The 13336-nt window shown below is 43.1% G+C and overlaps 1 protein-coding gene across 1 annotated transcript in view; it reads left to right on the forward strand.

Moving 5' to 3' along the window:
* CATSPERT (catsper channel auxiliary subunit tau) overlaps positions 1-13336 on the forward strand; it is a 43835-nt gene that overhangs the window by 14278 nt on the left and 16221 nt on the right. Inside the window, exons 8-11 of the mRNA XM_089519407.1 lie at positions 6266-6357; positions 7192-7344; positions 9782-9896; positions 13146-13212. Coding sequence (XP_089375533.1) covers positions 6266-6357; positions 7192-7344; positions 9782-9896; positions 13146-13212 — 427 coding nt within the window. The remainder of the gene's footprint in view (positions 1-6265; positions 6358-7191; positions 7345-9781; positions 9897-13145; positions 13213-13336) is intronic.

Raw genomic sequence — 13336 nt, forward strand, 5'->3', positions numbered from 1 at the left:
AACAGAAACAGTCTTTTCTCAGCTGCTCAGAACTCTTTGCCTACCCTAGAAGGATTAGTTAGGGGAAGGGGAGAAAAGGATATGTGTGTGTGCCTGTGCATCAGAGACAATAAGTAGTGTGTATATGTGTGGGAACAAGCATATCAGGGCCACATGTTAACTTTGGATATGGGCTCACCCACTTTGGGCTGTAGCCACCCACAGCTGCTGTATGACTCCTGACACATTTGCCTAGAGCTGATTCCACCCTTCAGACAACGAGTCTCTTCCCCTGATGTACATTTTAGTATGCAAAGGAATCTTGTAGCACTTTTGAGACTAACTAATGAAATTAATTAATTAATTAATTAATTAAACTATGTGAAAATGTTGTAGCATAAGCTTTCATATACTTGGTTTGCTTCCTCAGATGCATGGAGGCACCAGTCCACTCCAAGTACCTGAGAAACTAAACCAAGTTTACAAAAGCTTATACTACAACTTCTTTCACATAGTTAGTTTCAAAGATCCCTTTGCATACTGATAGTTCAGACTAACACAGCTATGTCTCTGAATGCATTTTAGTGACATTCTGTAATTATATTAATTATAACTAAAATAGAATGGTGGAAATGACACCCAAGATCATAAGGATTTGGTAACTTCACTGAGCTACAATCAAAACTCTTCAGTGCAAATTCATGAAGTCAAAAAGAGGGTTTGCTCCTGCTGTCATTCTGTGTGTGAACAGTGGACTACGCTACTTTTTTCCACTTCTAGTAGAAATATTATTTTCAGCTGTAATTTATCTGGCTGGTTTATATCCATTACATCTTGTATACATTGTTGTTGTTGCTGTGTGCCTTCAAGTTGTTTCTGACTAATGGCGATCCTAAGGAGAACCTATCATGGGGTTTTCTTGGCAAGATTTGTTCAGATTAAGTTTTTCATTGCTTTCCCCTGAAGCTGAGAGCATGTGAGTTGCCCAAGCTCAGCCAGTGGGTTTCACATCTGAGCAGGTAATCAAACCCTGGTCTCCAGAGTCCTAGTCCCACACTCAAACCACTGCACCACACTGGCTCTCCTTGCATACTTCTCACTTTTTACACCTAAATGTAATTCAACCTCCTTCTTGTGTGTCATATTCTTTAATGTATTTGAATAGCCAGATATTTTAAAAATCTGTAATGACCCACTCCCAACTGGTTATAAACTGGCAAAAGCAAGATGAATTGGCTGTATGAGTGATGGATTAAGCTTTGAGAGAGGGTCTTCACTTTATGCTGAATCTATAGTTAAAGTATAATTCTGCTCTTCCCGATTTGTCATTCATTCTGTCAATCCATAATGTGGCACAGATGTAGCCAACTAGCCAGTGAGAATTGTCTACAATTCCAGAACAGCTCCCATACAGTGAGCTGAAGCAGCATTTCAAGAAGTCTTTGAAGAGAAGCTGTGGAAACATTGTCTTCTCAGCTCTTATTTCCCCTCTCATGTGTACTCTAGGAAAGTGAATCCAAAGGAAGGCATGGTTTTGTACATTATAAACAATCCAAAATTACACTGTTATTTATACCTGCACCTGAAGACCAGGGATAGTATAGGGATTCTGTTGGTATACCGTCCACCCCGTTGCTTAACAGACTCCCTATCCGAGCTGACACAGCTGGTCTCGGAGTTGTTGTTGGAGTCGCCTAGGCTTTTAGTTCTGGGCGACTTCAACATCCCACTCGAGACCAGTTTAACAGGTGCGGCTCGGGAGATCATGGAAGCCATGACAGCCATGGGCCTCTCCCAATTGGTTACCGGGCCAACACATTCTGCAGGTCATACTCTCAATGCGGTCTTCAGTACGGAACAGGAATATCCATGGACAGAGGTAGTCAGTATCTCTGCACTATCATGGACGGATCATTTCCTGGTCAGGGCTGAACTAAGAGCCATTGTCTGTCTCCCCGGGGGTGGAGGACCTACTAGAATGGTTCGCCCTCGAAGGCTAATGGAACCAATTGGATTCCAGAAAGCCCTAGAGGGTTTGTTCGTTGATAATGCCGGTGATTTTGTTGAAGCTCTGGTGAACACATGGAACACTGATCTTGCCGGGGCTATTGACACAATCACTTCCAAGTGTCCTTTCCCACCCGCTTTGAATCGAAAGCCCTGGTATACCAGAGAGCTGAAGAATGTGAAGTGGGTGGAACAACGACTAGAGCGTAAATGGCATTCAGCTGGACTCTTAGCTAACAGAACTCATCATAAGAAATTTCTTTATTCTTATAGAGAGGCAATAAAAGCAACAAGTAGATCATTCTTGTCTGTTCGCATTGCATCTGCAAAGTCTCGTCCGGCAGAACTGTTTAGGGTGGTGAGGGAACTGACGGTGATGCCATCTACCCAGAACCCTCTACTTAACCCGACAAGAGTCTGCTGTGATGCATTTAACAACTACTTTGCAGGTAAAATCTCTCAGATAAGAGCCCACCTGGAAGCCAATGTTGGGGCAAAATCAACTGATGAGGTGTCCAGTCAATCCGTTTATGAGACTAGACTGGATCAATTTGAGCTTGTGAGTACTGATGACGTGGACAAGATCCCTGGAAAGGTGAGGAAGACGACATGCCCTCTTGACCCCTGCCCATCATGGCTGGCCATCCAGGGGGGGTGATGCCTTGATGGCATTTCTTAGACGTGTCATCAATGCATCCCTTAGGGTAGGCTGTGTACCACCTGCCTTAAAGGAAGCGGTTGTTAGACCGCTTCTGAAAAAACCTTCCCTGGACCCCTGGACATGAAAAATTATAGGCCTGTTTCCTATCTGCCATTCTTGAGTAAGGTGATCGAGAGGGCTGTCGCTCTTCAGCTCCAAGTGGTCTTGGATGAAGCCGATTTTCTAGATCAGGGGTCGGCAACCTACGGCCCGCGGGCCGGATCCAGCCCGCCGAGGCCTTTCTGCCGGCCCCCGCGCAGTCCTGCCGCCGATTGCCGCCGTTTCCGCGCCGCTCCGGGCGACATTTTATTTTTCAAAATGGCGGCCGAAGTCTCGCGTGACCTTTCCCAGGACGGGAAAGGTCGTGCGAGACTTCGCCGCCATTTTAAAAACCAAAATGGCAGGGGAGGAGGAAGAGGAGGGCCGCGCGGCCTGGGGTGGAGGAGGCAAAGGATGAAGACCGGTGCGGCCCTCCCCGCCTCCCCGTGGGGCTCTGCGCGGCCCCGCGCGGCCCTCCCTGCCTGGCTCTGCGCGGCCCCGTGCGGCCATCCTCACCTCCCGGCGGAGCTCTGCATGGCCCTGCGCAGCCATCCCCGCCTCCCCGCGGGGCTCCGCGCTGCCCACCTCCTCCTCTGTCTCCTCTGTCCTGCCCCCAGGCCGTGCGGCGCATGGAGGAGGGGGAGGAGAAGAAAGAAGAGGAGGAGGAGGAGGAGGAGGAAGAGGAGGGAAGAAGAGCAGAAGGAGGCAGCAGGAGGAGGAAGAGGAGATGGAGGCAGCAGGAGGAGGAAGAGGAGATGGGGCAGCAGGAAGAGGAGGAAGAGGAGATGGGGCGGCAGCAGCAGGAGGAAGAGGAGGGAGGAAGAGCAGGAGGAGGCAGCAGGAGGAGGAAGAGGAGATGGAGGCAGCAGGCGGAGGAAGAGGAGAGAGGAAGAGGAGATGGGGGGCAGCAGGAGGAGGAAGAGGAGAGAGGAAGAGGAGATGGGGGCAGCAGGAGGAGGAAGAGGAGAAGGTGGTGAGTGGCCAGAGGCCACATGGGTTTTGTTTTTTGTTTGTTTTATTTTGCATTCTTTTTAACTGCTAACAAGTCTCCCTGCTTTGACAATGATAGTGTGATGATGATGATGATATTGATGATGACAATGATGATATAAGCCAGCTTGAGAGGCATGGAGGCACTGTTTCTGAAGCCAAGAGAGTGTCACCTTCCAAAGTGTGTTTTGTGTGCTTTTAATGCTAACAAGTCTCCCTTGCTTTGACAATGATAGTGTGGTGGTGATGATGATAAGTCAGCTTGAGAAGCATGCAGCTACTGTTTCAGAAGCTGAGAGAGTGTGACCTTGCAAAGTGTGTTTTGTGTGCTTTTAATGCTAACAAATCTCCCTTGCTTTGACAATGATAGTGTGGTGATGATGATGATGTTGTTGATGATGATGATGATGATGATAATGATATGAGTCAGCTTGAGAGGCATGCACGCACTGTTTCTGAAGCCAAGAGAGTGTGACTTTCCAAAGTGCCTTTTCTGTGTGTTTTTTGTTTTTTAATGGTGATATTGATATCAGAAAGCCTCTGAGGCAAGGCCAATGTAAGTTGCTGTGATTTTTACAAACTCATGCGCAGTGAAGAAAAACCAAAGTCCCTTGACCAAGTACACACTTCTGAGAAGTACACTTGGTCCAAGAACAGTGAAACCACCTTGACATGTTCAATATGCATAATCATGTTAAACCCAAGGGGTTTGGTTATGGAATAAGCCTCTGAAATATGCAAGAGGCCATGTTAAGTAAAGCCATGTGAAATGCACAACTGTGCTGTTGTGTGTGTTTTGGAATGCAGGTTGGGGGTGTTTGCCCAGAAAGGGACCGAGGAGGAGAGGGCGGGCACACGCCTCCTCCTCCTTGCAGGGCTTCGGTGGAGGCTCTGCCCCGGAGGGTGGCTCCGCCCCAGAGGGTGGCTCCGCCCCAGAGGGTGGCTCCACCCCGGAGGGTGGAAGCTCCACCCCCCGGCTTCGGCCCCCCGACTTGTCTGAGGGACACCAACCCGGCCCCCGGCTCCAAAAGGTTGCCTACCCCTGTTCTAGATCCATTTCAAACTGGCTTCAGGACAGGATATGGGGTGGAGACTGCCATGGTCGCCTTAACTGATGACCTTCGTCTAAGCATCGACAGAGGAAGCATGACCCTGTTGGTGCTATTAGACCTCTCAGCGGCATTTGACACAATAGACCACAACATCCTCTTGGAACGCCTGAGAGAGCTAGGAATTGGGGGCACTGCTTTGCAGTGGTTCCGTTCCTTCCTCTCAGGTAGATTCCAGAGGGTGATGCTCAGGGACAGTTGCTTTTCAAAAACAGAGCTTAATTGTGGCGTCCCTCAGGGCGCCATCCTGTCCCCGATGTTATTCAACATCTATATGAAGCCGCTGGGAGAAATCATCCGTAGACATGGAGCGGGGTGTTATCAGTATGCTGATGACACCCAAACATACTTCTCCATGTCTCGGTCATCAGCAGTGATGACAGATGGCATTTCTCCCCTCAATCAATGTCTTGCAGCAGTAATGGACTGGATGAGGGAAAACAAGCTCAAGCTGAATTCAGACAAAACAGAAGTACTTACGGTAGGAGCCCCCAAACCAGGCATCGGGCCGCAACCTCCAGTCTTAGAGGGGTTCACGCTCCCCTCAAAGGACTGTGTTTGCAGCTTAGGGGTGCTTCTTGACTTGTCGCTTCAGATGAGGAATCAGGTGAATGCGACGGTCAAGAGTGCCTGTTATCAGCTCCGGCTGATATGTCAGCTGCGCCCTTTCCTGGAACGGGGTGACCTCGAAACTGTAGTACATGCGCTGGTAACCTCAAGACTTGATTTTTGCAATGCGCTCTACATGGGGCTACCCTTGTGCCTAGTCCGGAAACTTCAACTGGTGCAGAATATGGCAGCCAGATTGATTACAGGAACAACTGACCATATCACACCTATATTAAAATCACTCCACTGGCTGCCTATTTGTTTCCAGGCACAGTACAAGGTGTTGGTCATTACCTTTAAAGCCCTCCATGGCTTGGGCCCAACCTACTTAAGGGATCGCCTCCTTCCGTACAATCCGCCCCATACCCTTAGATCCTTTGGGAGGAATTTGTTGCAGTCCACAAAGACCAGATTGATGGCAACCTCCCAGAGGACTTTTTCCGCGATCGCTCCCACTTTATGGAATGGCCTGCCAGACGAGATCCGTCAAATTACCAACCTTGAGAGATTCAAGAAAGCTGTCAAGACTTACCTCTTCCGGCAGGCCTTCCCGGAATAGATCCCGGCCATGTAACGCTCCCCACACAGTCATATACAAGCGAAGACTCTGCCCACCATTATTTTATTATTGTAGTATTGTTTTTAGATTTTTATTGTCTGTAATTTTAATAGATGGAATTGTTTAATCCTTTTTTAAGGGGGGGAATTGTATATATTGCATTTTTTAAAGGTTGTACACCGCTTTGATTGTGGAAACAAAAAGTGGGATATAAATTAAAGTTTTATTTTTATTATTATTTATTATATTTTAATGTATGATTTTCTTCTGCAGCTGAAGCTGCCAGGTACAGATCCTGCCCAGGCCGTGGCGTATTCCATGTTTCTGCGTGTTCCACCACCAGAAGGAAGAAAAGATCATTCCAGGTAACTACTCTTGACATGAAATATTAGATTAAATTGAAATTGATTAAATGGAATCCTGGCTTATAATACCATATGTATATATCAGGCATGATGTTCAAGATCCTGCCTTGTCAGATACAACTACAGTAACAGGAAGGAAGGGGGACAAAAGAAGAAAAATGGTGTAGCAGCACCTGGTTTTTAGTTTTGCATGGGCTCTTGTGGATATAAATCCACTTCTTCAAATGCAGTACCAAACCCATTTCTCTGGATTAGTATTTTAGAAGTATTTGAAAATAGTTTAAAATAGCACCAGTGCTGTCATTCATCAGAGCTTCTCATCTGCATATGAAATAAGTTTCCATTTGAGACAATTGATATCTACTGGTATGACATCTGTATCCTTGCTTGTTCCTCTGACTGCATGTGTGAAACATGGAAGACAACAGTCCTTGGGCCATGCCAAGAATTAGATGGTCCTAAAGGAAGTGCAAAATATAGCAAGCAGATAGGAATGGAACTGAATGGTTGCCTTTGCCCTTATCAATTGTAGGACTTTAACTCTGCAAAATAAATAAACAAATGAACAAACTATAAAATCTTTGGGGACAGATCACTTCCAATTTTGGGGCAGGAATATATTGCTGGTCTAAAACAGGTAGGGGGAAAGAAATAGCCTTAAAACAGACATTTGTGTTTCTGGAGATTTCTGGGGACATGATTGGCTATCTTTAGCCTGAACATATTTTTTTCTTTTACTGGACCTTTGTGGGCTACATATGGGGGAAGGAATCTTCTTTATGATGGCTAATAATTGCAAACATTTGAAATCCCTACTTTTTTCTCACTTTGCAGTAATGTAATCAAGCCCCAGCGCATGGACTACCCTGCATTCTTATCCCCAGATCTAAATGTTACCATTGCGAATGTTGAGCTGGACCCTCCTGCAGAAATTTCAGAGCACTACCAAAGTCTTCAGAAGGCTTTGAAAGAACCACCTCGAGAAAGGCAAGGAATCAGAAAGAATGGGATTTGTTTTCTAAATCAATGAATTCTGATTTCTGATAATGGGAATTGAGCCTCAGAAGTATTCCTTTAGACTAGGGCATGGGGAACCTTTTTGAGCCTCAGGTCCTCATTGACTTCAGGGATTACATCAGGGATTGTTTGTTAGCACCTGACACAAATGGGTGCTGTTCAAAGGCTTTTTATTTTAAGCAATGTAGATCCTGGTCTTCAGGCCAATTAACAAACTGAACAATTAAATCAACAAATAGCAAAATAACCATATGAAAAAAACACATAAAACACAGTAGACAGATGTTGGAAATATGCTTGGAGCCAGGGGTGTTTTGGATTCTGATTTTTTCCCAATTTGCAATGCCTGTATTTGCATATACATACAGAATAAGATATCTTTGTGATGGGACCCAAGTCTAAATACAAAATTCATTTATGTTTCATATATACATTATATGCATAGCCTGAAGGTAAAATTATACAATATTTTTAATAATTTTGTGGATGAAACAATGTCTGCGTACACTGAACCATCAAAAAACAAAGATGCCACTATCTCAGCCACCCATGAAAATTTGTTTGGTTTTTGAAGTATTTCAGATTTCAGAATTCCACAAAGGAAGACTCAACGTATATATTAAAATCTTTTAAAAGCCTGGGAAAATGAAATAGAGACTTTTACTCTCCTAAGGACAGGGGCTATGCAAATAGATCACAATATCTACCCAGTGTGGGAGGAAAAGCCTTGCCAGTGCCATGCTCTTGGAGAACTCTGTGGCTTTGAGACTGTCCCTAAAGTCCTCAACCTCCATCAGATTTCACCCCCCCCACCTCCCCTTGGTCTAGGGATACAATGGGGATGGAGGATGGAAGAGGACAGATACCAAAAAGAACCCAATGTAGTCTACTGATATGTTGGAGAAATATTTTGAGGGCTGAGACAGCAACAAGCAGATGAATAAGCACTCCAGTGCTGGGGGACAGTCTCTTATATTGATAGTGAGGACCCTGAAGCAAGAAATCTTCCCAAGCCTGAATGTGAATGGTGCCTTTTTCAGTCCACTGATACCATCTTCAATTATTTCTGTAGCAGTGGTGTGTTTCAGGAGAGCTGGTCCCCTTGCCTTGACCGTGCCCCTCTTTATGGGTGGCCATGTGAATTAGGAGAATCCTCAATCCAAACACTTCCAGGGTGGAGGAAACTCCCAGATTAGGTAGGAATGCCTTCAGGTGGTAAGTAAGAAAGTGCAGTTGTCCTCTGGCCTGGTCGCAGGTTTACTATGGTGATGCTGAAAAGCTGTGGGGGAAACCTGTGCCACCATCTTTGAGAAAATTTTGAACTTTGTTCAAAATGAATAGCCAATGAAGCTGATGGTGAACCATCAGAAGACAGTATAGCTTGCCTCTATTTATTGCAGGATTATGGAATTATGGACTGGCAATTCTAGAATCTTTGAAAGGGTTTAGAACCTTATCACATGTGCAAATAAGCTGGAATTACAATAAAATAATAGTGCTTCCAGAAGGGGGTTACCTTATGATGTTGTGCTGTTCTCCCATTCTCTCTCATTTAAAACACTTTCCTTTTTAATAACACAAAAATACATTAATGACACCCTTTCTTTCTTCTGTTGTGCTATGTTTTATCTTGCAAAAGTTCAGTAGCGATTGTATGACAATTTGGAGTTGTCAGAGTTGGTCAGTGGGTGTGCCGTGAATGGGGGAACACCAGTCCACCTCCAGTGATCATGGGAGAAAAAGAAGGGACAGGATTTTCAGTTTGATACTGTATGCCAGTGGAAGCTCTCTCCTCCAGTACTGCTTCCACCATGGAAGGACCACAATGCAAAGTTCAGGTGCCTTCTTTGATAGACCAAGTCCCATATCCTCCAATATTTCACAGATGATAAACAGGACACATGCAGTCAAGGAACATCAGAGTGTTGTCAAAATGGCAAAAGTTAGGAAGGACAGACAGATAGGAAAGGCTGCAGCAATTCCCTAAACTTTTCTACTTCTTCTTCCTTTATAGAAAAACCCATTGCCAAATGACTGCTCCCTTCTCCCATCAGCTTTGTCAGTGAAGACAAAACTTTGCTCACTGTTCCCCCACCTCTCCTACTTTTCCAGTCCCATTTGTTATGGTGCTGTACAGCACATTATACAGCACTATTATAGACTAATTGCACTATGATGCTATTATGCCTCAGGTGAAATAATAAGGCAGGCATAGCTCTTTTAGGAAAAAATACTATTTTAACGCTAGAAGGGACTCATGCAATAAGGCTGTTAGTTCCAAGTATTCCTATTTAACAGTATCATATATTGGATCAGAATATAATTTTGTCCTAATGAGAAGGAAATATGCATATCTAGATATTTCAGTACTTGTAAAATATGTGGTTTGGATGGATTTGTTCTTTAGGTTGGAGAGAATGAAAAAAGAATATCGGAGTTTGTCAACGTGGCCTGAGAAGGCTGAATATTTAGACCAACTGATCTTAAAAAAAGGACCGAAAACAGGAACTCCACAACCAAAGGTATTTTTTTATTAAAAGGGAGACAACTAATGACTGAGAGCTACACAACATGTGAATAACAGTTACATACTTCTTCCTCCTAAGTTTTTTAAAAAATATATATTCCCCAAATGTAGCTGCAGGGATTGGACAACTATTGTCCCTTGTAGCATAAAAAGAAGTAAGGGAGATGACAGGGTGAAAAGAAATGTGGCAGCACCTCTAAGACTTTTTTATTTTTGTTTTTATTTTTGGATGAGCTTTTGTGGATATCAAGCCACTTCTTCAGTTGCAGTACACAGTGATATTAAGGCATCGTGTATAAAGTATATTTATACAGTTGTGAGAGTGGGACAGAATATAATAGGATCCAGAAATACTAACTGATCTGAAAGATCTGTAAGATCTCTCCCAGCCCTTTGAAAATTTCGGGCAAGGCACATGATTTGCATCTTTCTGGATCTTACTACATTCCATTCCACTCCCACAACTGTATAGATACACTTTATTGACCTGAGGATTATAGGAAGTAGATTTATAGCCAATAATAATAATAATAATAATAATAATAATAATAATAATAATTTATTTATTTATATTTCCCACCTCTCCCAAGGATCAAGGCGGTATTACATCAGTAAAAATGATAAAATAATACAAAATAAGATCAATAAAACACTAATACTGAATTAACCGACATTCCTATTAGTTCTCTAAAATAACAATTCATCAGTTCATTAATAGTCAGGGAAGTTAGCTCAGGCTAAAACCAAAATCAGTTGATCTTAAAACTGCTGCCATGTTTCTTTTTTCCCCCCTCTCCCTCCCTCTTTTTTATACATATTTCAGAGCTGGAAGTGTTACATTTGAATTTACCTCCATTCCTTACGGTTTTTCAGGTAGTTTTTACTAAATACTCAAACTGAATCATAACGGCACAAACCGCACTTGTGTGATAGGTGTTGTTTGGACTGAAACTAGCAAAGATGGTGGTTTTGATATCAAAACCTTGATACAGATTGTGACTAATTTCTTTCAGGAAGTGTCTCCCCTGGACGTTATCACATGGGAGAAATTTCTCTTAATTTTGAATGAAAAGAAAGTGGAGCCAGAATGCATTCACGTGAATTCGCTAGTTCAGCAAATTTACGTGAATTCGAATTGCGTTCGAACTGACTTCCCATTGCCCGAAAATAGCTTGCCATTGCTCAAAATTGCATGTGATCACCTCTCACGCAATAACGTGAAACCCCATGATTGTGTTCGGACTGACGTCTCATTGCCCGAAATTGTGTGTGGTAGTCTATCACTCAATAACGTTACACCCCATGATTGCATTCCGATTGCCATTGGATTATGCTTCCAATTCCCCTTGTTTGATAACATCCCCTGTATAACATTTTAAAGATTTGCAAGGAAGATTCTGCACCAAGTCTCTTCAAACAAGGAAGTTAGATCATCAGTGGGTGCCAGAGTAGGCTCTTTTCTGTTTCAGCCTTTAAGTGGTAGAATAAATTCTTTAAATAAATTTGCTAGTAGATTGTCCTGATTCCTTCATTAAAGAGGAATGTAAGGCCACATTCATAGGGTCGCAGTTAACAACAACAAAGGACATATTTATAGTCTGGCGTTTATGCATAGTAAAGGTTTTGTGAATGTTTTTCAACATGTTTATTTATATATTTGCTAGTTAGATAGATAGTTAATTAGTTACATTTGTATTCTGCCTTTCCTTGAGTGAGCTCAAGGCAACCTACATGGCTTTTGTTCTGCCCACTTCATCCTCTCACCACATGTTGTTATTGTTGTTGTGTGCTTTAAGTCATTTCTGATTTACAGCAGCCCCAAGGGACTATCATGGGGGTTTTCTTGGCAGGTTTCTCCTCTGTGGCTGAGAGAGTGTGACTTACCCAAGGTCACCCAGTGGATTTACATGACTGAGCATACACTCAAAACACTACACCATGCTGGCCCTGTAAATACTATCCTGTAAAGTAGGTGAGGCTGAGAGACTGTTCCAGGCTGGTTGAATTTAACAGATCTGTCCCTCACAAGTCCCATTCCCTCACACTAATCACTATACCGCACTTCTCCAGTGAAGTTTTCAATTATTCTATCAGTAATTTTATCAGGAGCTCTGTTTTATTTATCTGTGCAATATAAATTGTTTTGAACATTAGAGGAAAGTTGTTAAGCATCTTTAAGATGCTCAAATGTGATTATGGGTATGTAATGCAGCCTACCTATGAATAAGTAACATGTTCTCCACAATCACATCAGAATTAGTTTTACAAGATATTCTAACATTTTCAGATGTGTTTTAAGAGCATGAATTGATGTGTGCTTATTTATGTATCAGTGCCCAAAACCTACCTCTTCCTGTCAATAACGCTTACTGTTTAAGAGCTTGTTGGATGGCTGGCTAGGCAGAACATTCAGGACTTTATCACATAACTTACCAGACCAGGAGCACTCCATACCTCCTGTTCCTTCATTAGAACAAACAGGCTATTGCTGGTCCTGCATTCTCTCCTCCAGTCTCATCCTTAACCCTACCTCCCTGCCCTATGCCCTACCCTGCATGTCTTTCATTTTTGTATAAATGTGTGCATGAGTGTCTGTGTGGTTTTTTTAGATGCAATTCCAGAGTTGTACTAATGTAGTTTAAAAAAATTAAAAGAAGAAAAAATAAAGTAGAACAACGACAACATGGTGGTTTTGGAATAACGAAGGGAAGGGGGAGAAGAGGAGACACTGACACTACCTGACTGTGCAATCCCAGAACTGCCACAGGAACTGTTTGTGCTCTAGCACTATACAAGCACGACGAGGGGCTTATTGATGGGTTTTCCCCATCATTGGCAAGGGGGAGGGTACCCATGATTGGTAGAACAGGCAGCAACAAGGAGACATATCACCAAAGTCTATTATCAAACTTTTATAGTTTAAAAGCCACATGTGATAAAGTCCTCAGTGTAGTCACTCCAGTTAAGTGGTTGTATAATTAGGAATTAACAAGCTTCCCTGCCAACACATACATGAAGCAATTCTGTTCTGCTCACAGCCCTGTCCCATTACATTTTAATAGCTATTAGGTATGAGAGAATAAATTGTATTTAATTGTTAAAGTCTTTAAAGTAGTAATCCCAGGGAGAGGATAAAAGTTAAAAAATTCAGTACAAGGTTCTAGCACTGATTATCACAGCAGGGAGAATTGTGTATGCTGGGGAGCACGTACTTAATATTTCAACACTTTTTCCTCCCCACCAGATGTCTCGCTTCAGGGAAATCGTTGGGAAGATTCATATGCCTGGACACAAAGTTGCTCCTTCCATAGGTTTAGTAGTCATTCATATATTTTTTATATTCATTTCTTAAAGCAAGCACTGAGAGTTCAGTGGGTCAATTACCTAATTTTTACCATGTATTTGCATGTGCAATTCCAGTGTTTAATATTACCT

The sequence above is a fragment of the Sceloporus occidentalis genome, unplaced genomic scaffold, assembly GCF_023333645.1.
Source record: "Sceloporus occidentalis isolate IW3139 unplaced genomic scaffold, rSceOcc1.0.p SCAF_4, whole genome shotgun sequence".
Classification (NCBI taxonomy): domain Eukaryota; kingdom Metazoa; phylum Chordata; class Lepidosauria; order Squamata; family Phrynosomatidae; genus Sceloporus; species Sceloporus occidentalis.